Source organism: Chanos chanos, chromosome 12 (assembly GCF_902362185.1).
Source record: "Chanos chanos chromosome 12, fChaCha1.1, whole genome shotgun sequence".
Taxonomy (NCBI): domain Eukaryota; kingdom Metazoa; phylum Chordata; class Actinopteri; order Gonorynchiformes; family Chanidae; genus Chanos; species Chanos chanos.
This window is the reverse complement of record NC_044506.1, coordinates 9,578,672-9,598,237: the sequence shown is the minus strand read 5'-3', so window position 1 is coordinate 9,598,237 and position 19,566 is coordinate 9,578,672. Positions and strand designations below refer to the sequence as shown.

Sequence of the window (19,566 nt, the reverse complement as noted above, 5' to 3'; positions counted from 1 at the left end):
AATCACCTGCTCAGTAATAATTACTCATGTCAGACAAGTACTCAGAACGTTGCCCAAATGTCAGCACATCAGCTGACATCCCAAAGTAAACGGACAAAAGTCCAGCAGGTTCAAGTGCAGACCCTTTCCCAACACTCCGCTAAGTACATTTCCGTTCTATTCAATTCCATTCAAACGACTGACTTAGCTGAACCGTTAACAGACAAGGAGGGCAAGGGAGGGGGGGGGGGTGTCTATCAAAAATACTTGAAGCAAAAGCAGTCAAAAGAAAGCCTACGATTCACTGTGAAGAGATTTGGTTACAAGTGAAGAAGCTATTTAACACAGTAGGTGTTTTCATGGAACAAGGACAGTCGGTGACCTTGGCCCAGACACTGCCACAGACAAAGACGTGAGGGGGAAGTAACAGGAGCACACAGATACAAAGCTGCCATGACTCAGTCAATTAATCACACACAGCCCGCTGGCATATGAAAACTCCAGTCTGAGGACGCAGGGGGTTAACTGTGGGCGATTACAAAATGCCTGTGTCCTGAGTAAACAGTGTTTCGGCCCACTGTTAACAGAAGAAACCATCAGAAAATTCCAGAAGATTTAAAAAACCAAATTTGAATACCGTACACCTAAAAAACTGACAGAGGATCCTCTCATGAAGAAATCTAGGGTCAGTTTTGTTGTCAGTTTATGATGGTTAAAGTTAGAGTGCACATGCTTTAAATCTGATCCTAGACCAGCACTAAGGCCAAACTATGCCTGGGAGACAGAGGAGTCACAATCCTTCTGCTGTCCAGGCCACGCCCCTCAGCTGCGTCTCTAATATTAGCACCCCGGTCCTGTGACAAGGCTGGGGAGAGGTGCTATGGGGAACTCAAGCTAGCTAGTTCTGAGAGGTTTGGATATATCTGGAGTTCATGTACACTCCCTCCACACACACACACACACACACACACACACACACACACTTCAAAGCTTCAGCTTCAGCTAAGGCTATGGGGTTACAGCTGTCAGTGACTGAACAAGGCCTGGGGAACATACAAATAAAATGTGGTCAGATATTTAATGAGAGCGGTCTCAGAGAACAAAGTCTGCATGAAAATTGGAGTAAAAATGTCCTACGTTAAGTTGGGGAAGAAGTCAGCACCGAGATTGTGTTTGTGATGTGAGCCTTATTCACACATAAACAACTACAGTGATGACTACTACACATCTGGGCCAGAGAGTGACGATAGGACTGGACAAGCTGACAACGGTAAAGACAAAAAAAAAAAAAAAAAAATCACTCCAGGTTGTTACAGAACACTAAACGCCTGCTGATCAGCCTCCAACAGGACAGACATGTGACACTTACGACAGTAGAATCAGCAGCAACCTTCCTCAGAAATCAATGTTAAAGAGAATTACGCAAAATGGCTTTTTTTTTTTAAAACTTCCACCATGATGAGTCTTGGGCTTGGGGAAGTGCTGCGTACAAATGTGTGGGCAGTGGAAAGACAGAACTGAAAGAGAAAGAGCAAAAAACAAAATAAAACAAAACAAAACAGAAAAAAACAGAAAAGAAAAAGTGGTCTTCTTTTGTTTGAAATTTGGGGGGAGGGAGGGTCTGAACACATAGCAGGCTCTCAAACATCAATATGGTGAGTCTGTCGGGCTTCCTTCCTCAGTCCTCCAGGCCTTCAGAGGTAAAGGGGAGACAATGGGAGTGGGCCCTTAAAATCCATCACAGCAAAGGGATTCACAACACTGAAGCCTCTTGAGTGAAATGCAGAGAAAATGAAATGGCTCGGTCACAGATGCAAGGGGACAGAAATATAGCATGTTCTGTTCGTATAGCATGTGTAGCATAGCATCATATGCCATTGTGTGACACACACGTACGCACGCAGACGGTTTGCGCACACATAAAGTAGATACTCCACGATCCACGACATATGTGCATGATCATCCACTGGTATGTGGCGCACAGAGGCTTCGTAAACCCTGTCACGCGGTCAAAAAGAAATCTTCACCTCTGTCACTTAGAAAAAGAAAAACATTTCCTTTATGACAAAAACAGGGCCTTTTCAGTTAAACCATGCAGGAATGCCTCAGGCCAAGAAAATCACATAATGTGCATGAATGGTTATGTATAATTACAGTACTATTAGCCACATATCTGCATAAATATGCATGCATAATTATCCTTAAAAAGAATTAACACTACGGCTTCGGGGGGGGGGGGGGGGGGGGGGACATATTAACAATGAATTACATTGTGTGCCAAATTCCCCTCCACTTCACTCACTGACAACATCTGAATTTTGACCTTATTTCTAGTAAGAGTTATGAGCACGTATGTGTTCGAACAGAGATCCAATGGCTTTAAAGTTTAGGGACATAAAAAAAAAACTCAAGTTGAGTTTGAGGGTCGGATATGTGAGCCTGAGACTGGTTTCCACTGACTTCCTGCCACAGGGACAGGCGCTGTGGATGATAAGGACAATAAGGACGATGTGCTTGCTCAACACTAATTCCCATTCTATTACAAAGACTGAAAATCTGATCAACAACAACAACAAAACCCCCAACAAAAAAATCACAAAAAAACCTCAATCCATCTATGTTCTCTGTTGTAGTCTATGCAAGTAAGCATGGCGAGTTCCTGTACCCACCCTGCAAAAGGACCTAAAGGAATGACTAGTAAATTCCTCCAAGTAATTAGTGACAGCTTACAATAGCTAGAGAATGGCTGAGAGAACTGCCCACGTCCATGTCATGAATGGAAAGAAATACATGGTCAGTGTGTCGTAACAGAAGCGTCTGCCGAGTGTGTGCTCTCAGAGGCGGATGAAGCATTTCCTCCTCTTCCTGTGAGGGAGGTCAGCTCCACAGTCCCAGTGATCTAAAGGTTTACATCATCTGGACGGCCAGTGCTGACGTGGTGCATCCACCTCCTGAGAAAGACTTAGAAAAAAACACCTCCCCTCGTTTCTCTCTCTCTCTTTCTCTCTCTCTCTCTCTCTCTCTCTCTTTTTTGTCTCTTCCTTCCGTGGCCCTCGCTACAGATAAGAGCCACAGAAAACAAATGCCTCGCATTCTCACTACAGGCTTTCACACCCATCTTTTCTTTCTTTTACCCTCCTCTCTCCCTCCCTCTCTCTCTCCCTCTCTCTCACGTGGCATTAGGCACAGTTCTCGGCACAGAGGATGCGCAAATGACTAAAGTTGTGAGGAGTCGCAACAAATGAGTTGCAGAGTTAACTCTTTCACTCAGATTTAAAATGACGCAGTTTTAATGAAACAAAAGACCAAATCTGTTGCCATAATAGAGTCGCTTTAGACTGGGCAATTCATCTCGAGTTTTAAATATCACTGTTTATATTTGAATCGGACACGGGTATCTTTTACTGCGAGATAATAATATATTGCAGAGTTACTTTTCCCTGCGCACGTGAGAGAGAATGTTGGTTTAGTGCTGGTGACTTTGTTTCCACGTTTCCTGTCATTTTGGATGTGGGACATTATGTCCTCTCAAGACTGGAGTATCTTCACATTCTCCAATTCATACTGTTAAGTTAAACAGTAAAAAAAAAAGACAACACCATGGAGTCAAGTGTAAAACCCGTTGCTGTTCACTTCTCGATTGCATGCTAAATTTCTTGGATAAATTCTAGGATACAAACAAAATGAAAATGTTCAGTACTGAACAGTGTTGAGTATCGTGCAAAAACTGCTCGCCAGTGAGACAGAAAAGGTGATTGTCTTCGTACAGAGACCCTTGCCTCTTCTCTTTGTGAGAAGCTAACAGTGTCCCTTTGAACAAGTCCAGTCTTGGAGAGTCTTGGTTTCATGCCCAACACATTGACTACAAAGCAAGTAATGTTGCCCCATAGAAGATACAAGAGCCTGCCTCTCTCTGTCTCTACATATCAAGCCCTGGAGCAAAAAGGGGGAGAGACTGATTTCTGCCAGTTGTGGATGCCAGCGACTAAACAACGTACCACTGGCTGAGACAGCCCCAGGCAATAGTTGCTTAAAACTCAACCTTTCCCATCAATGTCCTTTACCTGAACCCTCAACCTAACCACAAAAATAAACAAAACTAATTCAAGTATTAAAGTAATGCAACCTTATCCAGCTATTCTGTGGGTAATCCTCAGAATATCCAAACGTGGTGGGAGTAGCAACACAGTGTGTTTTTTTAAGGCCTTAAAGTGAGAAACTACTGCATGAGAGAGAAAGGGAGAGAAGAGGCGGTGTGTCTTGAAAAGAGTCAGCATGAAGGAATGTGTTTTTGTACCAGAGGTCCTTTTCTTCTTTTCGTTTATTATTGCTGAAGGCCACATAAATCTAGGTCAAACCATTAATAAAGATGTAAAACAATCTCTTTTACAAAACACACACGAAAGATATAAAAATAATAATCCCAGCATTAATGACAGTTTCTCATTTAATAACTTTTGGTGCTTCTTCTTCAGGAAGGATTTAGTCAAGACTGAGCTTTCGGAGACGGGGTGTTCAGTACTGAACTGGGCTTGTCGATTACATGTTTTGAGTTACCAAGTCAAAATGCCAAATTACGGCACTAGAACGATCATACTTTGTCCCAATCTCCATCGAGAGCACTGTGCTGCCCTGCGCACAGCTAAAATTATTAATAAAAGGAAAACCATTAAAATGTGATTTCTCAGCGAGAGAAAAAATGTCTATGCCAATGCAAGAACTATAATTAAACCAAATTAGAGAACATCTGGAAATAGAGACATGCAAGGTAGTGATCAGATATTAGTGCCAAACGTACTAATTTGTAATGTTCAACACAAAGATTCATTGCACTTCATGTATGTCAGTTTTAGCCTATCTTGGAAATCAGAGACGAACAGACTAGTGGTGGCAATGTGCTTGTTCTGGTAATCTTTCAAGTCAAAGACCCCATGGGAGTTTTTTTTCTGAAATGGAGACGACTGCGGAGGTATTCCTTTCTCCTGATGAAGGAAAGGGAAGGTAACCGTGCACACCGGTAACACGGGCATGCAACAATATTGCCCACTGACAATAGCCGTGAGCGTCGAGGCTGAAGGCGTGTGGGGGCCAACTGCTTAAGTTACTAGCTACGACGGTCACGCTCTATTGACCCACTGGTTTTATTGTTTTGTACAACATTATGAATAATGACAGGTGTTGCGATTCAGATAAATGACCTTTGGAACAGATATCGTCGAACGTATAGGACAAACTGTCCAAACAAAAACATATTTTGCGACGTTTTGGGACAGATACTACAAATACATAGCTACGCAGAAGCTTCACTTTGATAAAAAGGGTTATGAGAAAGCTGACCATATATCATGTCATGTTGACTACGACCAAGCGCATATATGACGTTAACTTACAGCCTATTAAGGAGCGCTTACCCAAAGATTAATTCGACTTGAAATGCGGACCTCTTGTTGATATTTCGTTGGCTTATACAACATAACCCACCTTTTTCTGTCAGTGTCAGTTTCTCCTCAAAGCTGCCCTCGAAATCTTTGTTCTCCATTTTTTCCATTTAGTCGATGTGTTGTCCTTCCTCTGAGTTAGTCATTCCATTAATGTGACCAAAAACACGTAAAAAAGGAACTCCCAGATCTTTCGTTCAAACACGCCCGAAGTACGCTATATCGATAAAAACATTCATTTACAAACCCCAGCGAATGAAATGATCGTACAGTAGCCTACTCTCCAATGATAATTTATTGCGTGTGGGCAATAAAGGTCTTTAAGTCAAAAAATCCTAGCAGGCTTCTTTTGGAAAATATGTTTCATCAGTGGAGGTAGAAAAACCAAGACCGAAGAAGTATGGGGCCAAGTCCAGGGACCTGCCCATCGCAGGAAAATTGCTTGAAGAATATCTATGCGGGACGGTCGATGCCCTTCCAGCAGACGGTACCATTTTATGGGGAATAACAAATGTAGACAGTTTACCAAAACAGACGTCTTTGGTCTAAATAGAATCTGTTCTGCTAGATATAGTTCTGTTCATTATAGACATATTTCAGTTTCTCGTACAAGGTTAAGAAAGATCTTAAATGGAAAATCAAGAATATATTGTACATTGCCTCCCCCTTTTTTGGAGTCCTCTATTTTGGACCATAAGGTTTGAGCTGAATTATGTGGTGCATGTCCTTTCACAGTGTCTTTGAGGCGCAGTGATAATTGCCCAGAAAGAAAATTTGTGCCTGGCACCGTTACTTGTTTGGTTGGGTATTACTAATACGTAGTGGAATTTCAAGCACACGTGGTATACCAATGCTTAAATAATTTTGCTTCAGTTGACCAATATATTTCAGTTTTAAATACAGAAGTAATGTATGAAATATTACATTTTGCTTCAAAGCAATGACGCCTTAGTAGGCCTATTAATTCTATAAATTACAAAATCATCTTTTTCTAGCCTTTGTTGCCATGTTTGATCTGCTGTGAGTATAGGCCACGGTCAGGTTGTAAAAGGTATTTATTTTTCAGATATTCCCGTGGTATAAAAATAGTTAAACCCAAATCACTCTCCAAAGCCGTCACCAACGTGCAGTCCTCCTGATTCATAATGAATAATTAATTAAGTGTCAAGAGGATCTCTAGCAGATTTTTTTAAAAACCCATCTACACCCCAGGGATTAAACAAGTGGTGCATCACGAAAATGTATTACCTGTACTTTGATTCAGTAAAGCCACAAAGGGCAGTGCTAGGCCATCTCAGATTACAAATGTCTCTTGTTATCCAACAATCTTCAGGGCAAAATGTAATAATTACTCAATGTTAAATCATAAGAGTGAGTCAAGGTGGTAAACAGAATTCTTATAAAAGAATAACATACAATAAGAGAGGGTGTTGTATTGCAATGAAAAGAAATGTATGTGATGTACTTCAGCAGCAGTCGTAATCCCAGGTATCTTTTAGCTTGTGACCCAAAACTACTGGTATAAAGGGCTTCGCTGTTCTTTTAGTGTTCTTGCTTTCATTAAAATATTAACATTTGGAAGTTACACTATTCTGCTCCACACAGCGGAGTTTTAATGTCATTCAGTAATTCAAAGGGAAATCAAATTGAAAAGATATCCATTCATTGGAATTGTGTTTTTGTTTTTTTGTTTTTTTTAGTAACAGAGCTTGATTCAGTAGAAGATCTAAAATGTGAACACAAAGAGTATGCACCATGTTTCAGTAGAGAAGGTGTGCATCAATTCTGCCCATGTTTAAATCCATCATTTGCCTTTCGAATACGTATACAGCAATAGGAGAGTCTTATACTGCACCGAGTGATTTTCGATTTTGAGGACTCAGCAGAAAAGCAGAAAGGAACACAGGGAGGGGCCAGAGCATAGAGGTGAGTCGATAACCACACCCAGCACAAGGCAAAACTCCAGACGGCTGTTTATCAAGATGCACTACTACCTTTAAACTGTTCATTAGTGTGCTAGGTAAATGATTTGTCTCCGAAAAACAACATTGTATCAGCCTTTGGGTAACTGACCGGTTCGTGAACATAGCACACTAGGTAAAAAGGTAAAAAAAAATCATGGCAAAAAATTTACCTAAATTACTCATTTGCTTTAGTCCACGTTGCTATAAATTCTGTTGTGTTTTCTTGTTAAGCACTATTCAGATGAGTTTTTAACAAGGTAAGGAAATGAGGAGGAACTGTTTTTTTTTCTTTTTTGTCAGGAATATGAACTTAAATGAGGCATTAGGAAGAGACGGGGTCAAAGCAAGGACCAGATCTCTCTCTGTAAAGTCTTCTTAATGTCAGTGTTGTTTTTTGGGGGCGAAAACAAGGTCCACGGGTAATATGCCAAACAATGAGGACCTGTACTGTGTGTATGCCTGAGGTGTGTATTCCACACAGTTACGTAGCTCTTACATACTTTTCCCTAAAGTCACTCCATTTATATTTCACAGTGAGAAGACTGCAGACAGTAATGAAAAGAGTCTTTGTTCAGCTGCCGACACTGTGAATAAAGCAATGACGGTAAGAGAAAAATCAAACCAGGTTTCCCATTAAAAAAAAAAAAGAAGAAGAAGAAGAATTTCAAGAGAAAAAGAAAATAAAAGGACAGTTGAGTTCTTTTTAGTAATTTTATTTATTGCTGTGAGATTCTTTGCTAAGAAGGTGACAAGCATTTGTAGCGCCAAAGCAAGAAATAACATCAAAGAAAATATGATATGCAGTCATTCCCTTTTTACCATCAAACACACTTATCTTTGGATCGAAGAAGGTAAAAACATCCATCAGTAATGTAAAGCCCCCATTCAAAGAGATGCACTATTGACAATGATTCGGTCATGTCACTTTCCTGCATATTAGCTTAAATATACTGGCACTAATATAAAATCTATGTCTTGTAAAAATTGATTTTCAAGAGCACAGACATCATTAAGAAACTGCTATATTGTCTAGGTATGAAAACAGAATCTCTCATTCAAATCTTAATCCTTATGGTTTGTTCTGTGAATCCAGGAAGACAAAGCGAATGGGGAGAATCTCAGGTGGCAAATGGACTTAGTTCACAAAAGCAGCATGATTTGGGGTAAAGCTCACTCCATTCATCGATTAAAATTTATGGAAATCATCAGAGGACCACTATTATACTCCTTGGGTCCCATATGGCTGCGTGTGTAAAGTGTGTTTTCTATTGAGGCCAGTGCTGAAGAGTCCGAGTCACAAGCATGTTAAATAATGTATGTTTGTTCTTGAGGTTTGATGTGCAGTGAATGTGAAATGCTGTCTAAACATGAACTGACTGTCATATATTGACATGTTGCATAGAGTCTTAAGCTGAAATTGATATGATTAACGTAAATAGCAGGAGGTGGAATTGGATTAAAAATGCCATTATCTTCCGATTTACGTTCGAGAATACTGCAGGTCCACGCTTGGTGCTTTTCATATGGTAGACTCTCTCTCTCTCTCTCTCTCAAACACACACACAAACATGCACACAGTTTAATGTTAACGTTTCTCTATTGCTACTGTTATCCTTGCGTTTTGCAGTCCTTGGTCTCTATAATGAATGAGTGGGAGGCATAAGAGAGATCACAGAGAGACCATTTTAGAAAATGCAGTACTGAAGTCAGCAGTTGAATATATCTGCAGCTGTTATGGCGTGGGTGGTGACTGCGGCTGCAGTTGCTGTGATATCAGAACCAAAGAACATGAGGAGAAATGGAAAATATTCTGAAGAATGTCTATAACATGAGAGCACTCCAGTGCGTTAACCGAGTTACGGCTCCGTATATTCTTTCTATTGCGTTCACAGTAAAAATCCAGATCCCTCTGCCATGCAATACTCGATGCATCTTTTCTGTGCCTTCATTAGAAGCACTACATATGCACCATCGGCCATTTAAACTATACATAATTTTAAATGCATGACCATGTATGTGAATGAATTTGGAAGGGAAAAAAAAAAAAACGAAGCCGAGTGACAGGAACATTTGTCTGTCTGTGCCATATCCAGCACTTTTTTCATTCCCTGTCGCATTGCTCACATAGAGATCTCATCCACACCTCTCACTGGGTCACAACTGCTAGTTCTGTGCTTCAGTTACCAGTTCTGCTGATCCAGGATCAGAGTCTAACCATGCATTTTAGCATGCCATACACAATGCAACAGGCCAAAAAAAACAGCTGTTATAGACATTGAGTTTAAAACACAGCTGTGCTCTCCCATGGTCTTCAGCTGCCACTCCGATCTGACACAGACTGCAAATGATGCCAGCTGTCTGATTAGTGCAGAAATAGGGAGAGCAAGTTTGCACACTTCGATAACTCCCAGACGATTATCTAAGTCATCGTTATCTCTGAAATCTTACATAAATTACATACAGTGTGTTTAAATCAAGAGCAATCGTACTCTGCTCCCTGTCCGTTAAACAGAAAACAGATTTGCAGTACAGAGTTTCTGTTATACATTATCTGTGCGAAGATATAAACCAGAAAAGGGTGCATCTGATCTGAGTCGGGTGTACATATTCATATTCAGACTTTGTAATAAATACATTCCCTTGTCATGAAAGTAATAAGCATGTGTATTATGCGACTCACAGCAAACATTGTATTTTACAGTGGTATCCACTTCTTGGCACGATTGTATAAGAACGACTGCTTCAGTGACACTTCAGGGTTATAGGAACCTAGAAGAAAAAAGTTATACTCTTATCTTTGTTAAACTGAAACATCAAATCTAATGTGACTACTTAATATACATGTTATATAATTGTACACAACATTAAAGTGCATTCATTTTACACCCGGTGATTACCTGGTCCAGGGATTCCTGGGCCTCTGGGCTCCTGAGTCCACCTGCTGGTACCAGACATAAATGCAGCACTCGACACAAACTGTTTGGGTGGGATGTCATAGTTTACTATATTATAGTGACCAGGCCCAGGTAAAGGAGGGGGTTTGGGGAGTATCAGCGGGGGTGCAGACAACGCCAAGTAATGCCCCCTTCTGAAACAAAGGAATAGCCACTAGCATCTGCTTTTCGGATATAAAAACAATATTGTTGATACAAAAACATGTAAATATAAATGGTATAAATATAAACCGATATAAAAATAAGTGCCCATACATCTTAATGAGCATGAAAATATATCAGCTGTAGCTCAGCTGCATGAAGGGAATTTGAGATAGTTCTCTGAATTGTCTAATAACACAAAAGCTGTTTTTGTTTCCACATCTCGGTTGCCATGATACGGAGATGAGGCAGCAGTCACCACAAACCGGTAATAGAATTAGTGATAGGTTGCCTGAGGCAGATTAGGAAAATGAAATACACTCCCGATTCTGAGATGACACGTACGGTAGAATGGTCCTGTTTACTGGTGGTGCTGGCTGGTGGGGACTGTAGGCCCCCGGGCCTGGGACCTGATTGTTCACGGGTGACTGAATTCTTGCAGTCCCTGACTTAAAGCTGGAGAAAGGCACCTTAGGATCCTTCCGAATTACAGCATCTCTGACCTCGTAATGACCTTAAGCAAAGAGATGGGGTCAGTTCTGTTTTCAAAACCTGCTAATATAAATATCAGTATAACATAAGCATATTTTAGCCAATTACACATCACATTGTCTCAAACGTACAATAAATATACCATGTTTATTATTGCTATAATGTTTATGATGACACTTTATTCTGTCTCTCTTGGTGATTATTAATATGGGCAGGTCTGACTTACAAGGAGACAGTGCTCTTAAGGCGCTGGTGAGAACAGGATTTCTCTCAGACTTAGAGAGAAATGAAGACTTCAAAGACATTACTGTGTTTCTTTCAACTGCGTCATAAGACACCTGCAGATGGAAATCAAAACTGAGTTCACTTTTTTTTTAATGGCACAAAGTCACCAAAATGATATATTTCACAGCAGTAAAATATGACATCACACGCTCTCTGTGTCCAAAATGTATAATGTACATTGACTTGACCTGAAAAGATCACATAGGCCAACATTTAACGGCATCCCACAGGGAAACAAGAGTATTAAAAAGCTGAAATACAAAGAATACTAACGTTGTATTCATTAGGGGCAGGGGTCTTGTTCTTCACGTTCTCTGTTTTCAGTGCAATAGGTTGGCGGAAGTTTCTGGATTCGCCTATGCCAAAAGAGTGCTTAGGGACCAAGGAAGACTGTAGGTCATAGGCATTGGGTGCGGGAATAATTCTCCTGGGGGTTCGAGGTATTCTGACTGCCTGGTGAAACAGGAGGGATATGACCTTTGTAAAACCATATACAGGGACAATAATTTTGAGTGAAATTTACACTGAACATGGTTTTGGTTTGATTGGTTTGACCTGAGATGCAAAGAACCCTGTGCCTTTCTGTGAAAACGAGGGGCTGTGCATCTCTGCTGCTGTATGAGAGACATATGAGCCAGGTCCTGGGTTTTCATTCTAAAGCAAATTGGATTTAAAAAAAAAGGAGGAAATTCAGTTCTGTGTAAGATAAATACAGCTCCATGACAGCATGGTGTATGATTTGCGTGTTTAAATTATTTCTGTTGTTACTTATTTTTTGCTGGTCTACCTGAGCGCTGTCTGAGAACCTTTTGGTCTGCGAGAAGAAGCCTTTCTTTTCATTATTGCTGATGACAATTGTTTGATATTTTGATGGAATTGATGCGGTACGTTCGTGAACTTTGCCGTCTTTTTGAGCTAAAGATAAAAAAAAATGTAAAGATAAGGATGGATGTTCCCTTAGCGTACCGTCTGTGCAAGTAATGTTCACTCAATAATCGGCAAAGAGGATTTCCAAAACCACAATCACACTTACTTAGCTCTTTGTTTATTTTGCCCATCACTGATTTCCCATTGGTGCTTCTACACCGCAGAGATCACGACACAGTTTCATTGCATTTTTTCATCGTATCTGTGAGGCGGTTGAAGAAAAACGCCAACTATTTAAGAGGTAAGGTCTCATCTGAGTGACGACTCTTTCCAGGTATGACCAAATTCATAGGGTGAGCATAATTAACACTGACCTGAGTTGAGCGCTCTCCACTTTAGCTTTTCAAGGACAAAAAACACGAAATCTCAACTTGCGGATACTTAGTAACACTTAGTCGTGTTGCTATGGAAGCAAGTAAACGTTCTAGCTAGAGTTTGGGAGTGGAAACAAAATACGGGGACGGATCTCTGCCATACCCCGCATGCAAGAACAGTCAGATTGCAAATTGTGTTCTAGCGCACTCATGTGGCGAACCACGATTCCAACAGCGCTTGGAGAAACGCCCAGTGAATATTCTGGTTCAGTGGGCCCCGCCAATAAACCGGATATAGACCGGTGTGCTAATGTGTTATATGTGAGAGGTTCATCATGGCGTTGCATGCTAAAGCTACACCACCGCAGATTCCCGACACTCGTCGAGAGCTCGCTGAGCTTGTGAAGAGGAAACAGGAGCTTGCGGTACAGATAATTCACAGACGTTTCTGAATGTTTCAGAATATGGCAATAGTGGAAGCTAAAAAACAGGATTCTACGTCGTCTGTCGTGATAAGTAGTGCGCTAGCTCGCTGGGGTTAGCCCATCTGGCTAGCAAACGATAGCAAAGCGCTAGTTAGCACATCAAATGTCTGTAAAAACATTGAATATGTACTTGCTAGGGTCTAATAATTGCAGTTCATCAGAATTATATGCATGCCAGTTTGCGCTGCCGTGTATTTACTGTGTCTGTAAATAGTTGTTTTGTTTCTCTGCCAACACCTAACGTTTCTCCGTTATGAACAGGCAGTCCCAATGCCTACAGGTTGTGTTATTGTTTTGGTCTGAAACTGAGATCACTGAAGAGTTTGTCTTCGCAGCCTTACCTGTGACATTTAGTTGTATGTATTTTGCACGAGTTCAGTGTTTGTCTTCCGCAGGTTTTGGATCATTTTTGAATGCATTTCTTTAACTCAGTTTCAAGCAAAGACATCAATTTGTGGGGAAGATGTTGTGGAAATTGAATTGGTCTTGAATTGAAATTACAACGGCATTAACTGAATTCCATACCAAATTTAGTATGATTCTACTCGTGCGGTCTGAACAGAGATCCCACACAGCTCTGCCATTCTGAATGTTTAAGAGGAAACCGTAATAAGTTCGGTTATATTTAACTTGGTTGAATTGCCGTGTCAGTGCCGTGTTTCTCCATGTATGCAAACTGAACAATTAATATCAATATGATTAATATGGAGTTATGCTTATTTTTACTTTTTTTTAATAGGTGTCTTTTTAAAATAGTTTATATATTTGGGAGTTGTACTTAATGTCTCCCTTTCTTGTGAAGTGTAATAAGATTCAATTCTGCTATCAGAATAAACCATCGGTTGACATTTCAGCTCTAAATTTTACTGATATGTTGCAGGAGACTTTGGTTAACCTGGAAAGGCAGATTTATGCATTTGAAGGAAGCTACTTGGAGGACACACAGATGTATGGGAACATCATCAGAGGATGGGACCGCTATCTCACCAATCAGAAGTGAGTGGGAACAAAATGAAAGGACTAAATGCACAGAAGGTTTATGCCTTAACGTTTGTCATACGCATGTTCTTCCGTGTATTTTCCAACAGGAACTCTAACAGCAAGACTGACCGAAGGAACAGGAAGTTTAAGGAGGCAGAGCGTCTTTTCAGCAAATCTTCTGTGACATCAGTAGCTGTTAGTTTGTTTGTTTGTTTGTTTTTCTTGTTTTTTTTTTCTTGCTATTTCTTTCGGATTATTTGATTTTAGCATGATCACATGTTTTTTTTTTTTTTTTTTTTTTGCTTGTTTTAGATACAAAATGTGCAAGCCAAATAGTCTGACATACTCTCTGTGTTTCTGTGTTAGGCTGTGTGTGCTCTTGGTGGAATTCCTGATCACATGAATGAAAAACGTAAGTATTGCTTACAAGTGTTACACGAACATGTGCATATCAGACCTGAAATTCAGATTACTCTAACAATATCTGAAGTCTCTATCGTAATTTGAGGTAGTTATGAGGTTGCATGACTAACACAGCTGACAGTTCATCATTTAGAATAAAGTTATTTAAATGCTTTACATATAGGACCTCTATAGGTCTGAATCTTTTGCGATAATAGTCTGTTTTTCTTAATATGGGTTTGTAGGTGAGCCGGGAAGCGGCACAGAGAGCGACACTTCTCCGGACCTGCAGAACCAAGAGAACGAGCCCAGCCAGGAAGACACGGAGGACGCCGACGGAACCCTGCAGGACCTGAAGCCCCAGAAAGCAGCTTCATCCTCCTCAGGCAGCCATCACAGCAGCCACAAGAAACGGAAAAACAAAAACAGGCACAGGTATCCAGTTTAAACAGAACAGTGAACAGCGAAGGTGACCTGAAGGCTTTTCACACTTGTCTTGTTACCCTGCAGACCCAGAGTTAATGACCGTCTAACGACCGTCTAAATCCAGACCGGGAGGTTTCGTGTTGCCAGCATTAACTTTGCATGCTGCATGCTCATTTAAAGAAGAAGAATTACACAAATCAAAACCCTGGGCCGACCAAGCGACCGATTTGTTGATGTTGCTGTGATGCTTTCAAACATCCCTTTGACACTTGTTTGTAGAAGCTAGTGTGAAACATGCAGGCAGTTGGCTCTGGGCTAATGCCTCTTGCAGTATTGTTTAACATTGCTCTGAGTGTGAAAAGCCAGTGCAGACTGCGTATAAGTTCAGTGCTTGAACCTTATTATGGTATTTAGGATGCATGCCTTGGCGTTAGATCTGAGATTTACTGTATAATTGGCTCAAAGATTAATACGTTGCAATCCCAACCTCCAGTTGGCCGTTTGGTGTGAATCTATAACAGTTTTCTAACAAACAAGCATTAATGATGGTGCTCAGATCTGACACATAAGGGTGTGCATCCAGTCTATATAGGCCAGTGGGTGATAATATTGCTTTGACACACTGCATAGAGTCAATTACATTTGCTCCTGTGTCTTGCTCTCAAATACAGTCCCTTCCCAGTCTTCCTTCTGTTACATCCTTTGATGTTTAAGCATAAAAATATCTCTGCTTTCCCTCTGTGACTGCGTAACCCGCAGTTCTTGATTGAACTCGATTGAACTTTTGGTAAGAAAAATACCCAGTTTTTGTCGGGGCTTTGTTGTCAGCGCTGATTGATACGATAAGTTAATTGCACGAAAACATTTGGGAAGTGTCAGACCCCCTTCAACTCCTGTAAACGCGACTGAGGAAGAATGCTGGGCATTTTTCCCAGGGTTCCTTTGGCTGGAGGCCTTGTTATGACAGAATTTCACAGAGCCAGGCTACTTTTCACATGAGCCTGTTGAATAAAGCACAGCCTTAGATGGCCACACAGTTGTAACGAAAAAACCAAACAAGCATCACAACTCACCAGGTCCTGTTACCGTCCGTATATTCAAACAGCCAAATTGTTGCAAACATTTGCTAGACGTGAATTTACTGTCATGAAGTTGTCTCCGAGCTGTCATTTCAACATTGTTTTGTGTGCAGTTACCCAGTCAGAAGCCATAACTAGCAGTTACATAACCGTGTCTTGAAAACCAGCATTTCTCCTTGCCTTTTACAATGTCGATATGAAATGTCCCCCTGACTTCCTTTAGCGTGTGCTGTAGAGATGAGTGGACATCCCAGTCCAGTGCAGCTAGTGTACTAACCTCTTATGCTCTCTTCCTCCCTCCTAATGCTGCCCCCCTCAGCCCCTCTGCCATGTTTGATTATGACTTTGAGTAAGTCTCAATTTTACTTCCTGTCTCTCGTGACATCCCTCTCTCCTTCTGTCTGGTGCTCCCAGTTTACCCTTTTTTTTTCTCTGTAGCTGCCGGTCGTTTTATTCAATGTGCTCTCTCTCTCTTACTTCTCGTCAATATGAAATCTCTCCCTCTCTCTCTCTCCCTCTCCCTCTCTCTATCCCATGTTATGTGTCTCGTACATTCATCAAAGATCTTTCTCTCATACCCATCTGTCTTAGTTGCTGTCAAGCAGTGTGTATCTGTTTTTTCAGTCTGTGGAAGCGTTAGCCTTACTCAAATGGTCATTACTTTTCTGTTTTTTTAATAGTAATTATATCGTTGTTAGCTGATGCCTACTGACTAGCACTGAGAAGTTTCTAGAAATCCTAAACATTAGATGGCTAAATGTAGTAAATTTCTAGTTCTGGTCAGTTAAGGCACTGGTTCTCAACCCCTTCTCCAAAGGCCCCCTCTGTCCTGCACGTCATCATGTAAGCCTTTCAGCATCACAGCTGATTGAGCTGATGAAGGATGTGGTGATTGGCTGATCAGTGGAATCAGCTGTGCTAGTGACACATGCAGGGCGGGGGGGAGTGGGGCCCCTGAGGAGCACATTGAGAACCACTTAGTAAGGGGTTGTACAGACTCATTGACTAGTCGACTAGTGTACCTGTCAGTGCTGTCGGACAAATGATTTTGGACCCTACGATTTTATGCTGCTGCAGCAGGAGGTTCCACACATTAATGTGGTTAAACTCCAGGCCCAATATTACAGGAGAGATTGCGCTGTCATTTACAGTCTATATAAGGGATTCTCTCACATGATATGAGAGAGAATCTGCACATGTACCTTTAAGTGGAGCATCGTGTTAGTTCCTTCTACATACCAGATGCAACAACAGACAGTTGAGAGACGTGTATGAGTTTTCCAAATTCCTGGTCACTCAAGAGCAGCTTTATGCATCATCTTAATTGTCAAGGATATCTAAAACTAAATAAATAAATAAAAAGTCTGTTTCTGAAAATTAGGCTGATGAGGTCATAATCAGTGCCACAGTCTCATTGGATGCTGTGTTTAGGAACTCAGTCACCTATAAGCACTTGGCTCTGAGTCCAAAGCGTCTCTTTGAGATGAAAGTGTATCACTTTCACCATGGATCCATCCACTATAGAGTCATTGCACACTTCATTACAGATCCCTGGGAAATACATTTAAGAAAGCTCCCCATCATCACCATGCCCAGACATGAGCAAACACTGCTACCAACACAGTCCAGAAGCAAATAACATCTGTCAGCACTGGGCTTTGCTGGAATGTCTGTCTTTGATGCACACGCTTAACGGGTGTGTGACATGAGCTGTGCTTCTGTGGTGTGCATAGTGTCTGTATTGAAGTACATAAGGTATATGAAATACATGAGAACTCCTCATAGACCTTTTTTTTTTTTGAGAGAAAGAGAGTAGTCAGCTAGTCTAAATGAGTTGTGCAACCCCTATAGTTCATACAGTGAGACATCTGTGATGTGATGTGTGTGATTTGCCAGAGTGTAAAACTCATTCTTTCTTTCTGCTTTCTTTTTCTATGTAGATTCGACATGAAGATGAACAAGAAACCAAGAGCTGTAAGATAAGATTTTGATTTCTAATTTCTAACCGTCACTCATTTCTTAAGAGATAATAACGCTTTTGCACGTTTATTCAAACGAATATTTATTCTTTGACAATGCCTTGTAAATGGGAAGGCTTACAAACGTTGATTGAAAGGCCTGTTTGTCATGTTGATCCTCATGGTACTGTCCTTGCTCGTTCCTCAGGACTATTCTGCCTGATAGTGACCACAGAGAAACAAATTCTGCGTGATACATGGACTTGAACGGCTTAACCCTACACCACACAAAAAAAAAGAAAAGAAAAAAAAAAACTTCTCCAGGATAGCACGTTCGGTTAGCATTTAGTTTTTTAGCTCCCATTGTTTCACCTGCAGTGTAATGTCATTAGAATAATGAGTATTCTGCATGAACTCTCTCCCTCTTCTCATCATTTAAGCTCTGGGATTGCTTTTGAAAAGCCCTCATTATGTGATTATTTTTTATTATTAATTCAGTTTCATTACTGTGCTTGAAGATTACTAATGACCTGTGAGATGAGGTCATAATGCGTCATCATGGCGTCATGTCTTCATGTCTTCATTATGTTGAATGCTCTGTATTTATGATGCAACCATTGAGATTGCTTTCTGTGTAACTGAATCTGTTTTTGAAAAACAAAATATCTCTATTTTTTCCCCCTTACTTCCATGTAGTTTATGTAAAAAAAGAAAAAGTAGTTTTTATGTCCTGTTCTCATTGTAGGTTTTTTTTACCATCTTGTTTTGGATATAAAATGTAATAAAATATGCAAATGAAACCTGGGTAATTTTCTTTTTTTTTAAACAGGCCCTGTAAAAGCTTTGGGTTATTTTTTATTTATTTGTGTGTGTGTGTGTGTGTGTGTGTGTGTGTGTGTGTGTAGACATTGAAGCTATCCATTTGAATTTTTTTTTTCTTGGGATATAAATGGACTTAATCTCCCTTTGAAAGTTTTATTGCCCAAATGGGAATTTTTATAATTCCCCTTTAAACAGCTGTATTGTCCAATCATAACAGTATCCTGCTGGAGCTCTGTGCGTGTATGTTTGTGTGTGTGTTTGAGGGAATGACCTTTAACTATTACCACCAAATGTTTCTTATTTATATCCCCTTCAAACGGTATGACTTAATGATCTAAGCATAATTCTCAAATTGCTTAGTTTGGCATTACAAGTTTTTCTGGTTGTGACTGTTTTCAGTGATAGGAAATCACAGAAGGGTTCCTCTTGGGGTCATGTTCCCACAACATGGGTATGCTGCATCGACCTAAATACTCAAGTGAGCCAGAGACTAAATGATTTGATGTTTGACAGAAAACCAGTGTGAATATCCACATTACTCATCCTGTTGGTAACCTACCTCTGCTTGATGTTGCAGTATTCTGGAGAGAATTAACATTTTGGTGTCAGTCACAGAGAAACACAAATGTTGAATTGAGATCGTGAGTGCTGCAATACCCGAAACACTCACTAGGAGGCACTTGATGTCACACCACAGCCGGAATTTATCAGAACATCGACTGTGATAGAGATAATCAGTTTGACACATATCCAGACTTCACCAAAAGATCACTGTGATTAACTGATTGTCTGTCCTTTCGAAGACATAAAACCTTTTCTCTTTTGCTCTGTGCCGTAAGCTCAGGTATCTGCAATACATATACGAAACTGAATCTAACACAGTGTACCCTGTTGTATTATGTGGGTGGCCATATTTTGT

General features: G+C 40.6%; 3 protein-coding genes across 6 annotated transcripts in view; 1 reads left to right on the top strand and 2 right to left on the bottom strand.

Annotated features, from left to right (window-relative positions):
- Positions 1-5,834, bottom strand: part of LOC115824969 (MAP7 domain-containing protein 1) — a 32,566-nt gene extending 26,732 nt beyond the window's left edge. For all 3 annotated transcript variants that reach the window (XM_030788680.1, XM_030788682.1, XM_030788681.1), the window contains exon 1: positions 5,461-5,834. In XM_030788680.1, coding sequence (XP_030644540.1) covers positions 5,461-5,527 — 67 coding nt within the window. In that variant the 5' untranslated portion in view covers positions 5,528-5,834. The remainder of the gene's footprint in view (positions 1-5,460) is intronic.
- Positions 5,835-10,076: 4,242 nt separating this feature from the next.
- stpg1 (sperm-tail PG-rich repeat containing 1) lies at positions 10,077-12,311 on the bottom strand. Its single transcript, XM_030788475.1, has 8 exons — positions 12,281-12,311; positions 12,041-12,150; positions 11,809-11,907; positions 11,527-11,706; positions 11,195-11,306; positions 10,822-10,990; positions 10,279-10,469; positions 10,077-10,150 (listed from the first exon to the last, which is right to left on the bottom strand). The coding sequence occupies exons 1-8, from the start codon at positions 12,309-12,311 to the stop codon at positions 10,077-10,079; spliced, it is 966 nt and encodes a 321-aa protein (XP_030644335.1).
- Positions 12,312-12,829: 518 nt separating this feature from the next.
- Positions 12,830-18,545, top strand: meaf6 (MYST/Esa1-associated factor 6). Of its 2 annotated transcripts, XM_030789119.1 has the most exons (8): positions 12,830-12,919; positions 13,860-13,975; positions 14,068-14,155; positions 14,327-14,372; positions 14,608-14,797; positions 16,187-16,216; positions 17,808-17,841; positions 18,034-18,545. In XM_030789119.1, exons 1-8 carry the CDS (start codon positions 12,830-12,832, stop codon positions 18,046-18,048), a joined length of 609 nt encoding a protein of 202 aa, XP_030644979.1. In that variant the 3' UTR covers positions 18,049-18,545. The 2 variants fall into 2 exon arrangements, with proteins under 2 accessions (XP_030644979.1, XP_030644978.1); XM_030789118.1 differs by lacking the exon at positions 16,187-16,216 and having other exon boundaries at positions 18,034-18,116.
- The last annotated feature ends 1,021 nt before the right edge of the window (positions 18,546-19,566 follow it).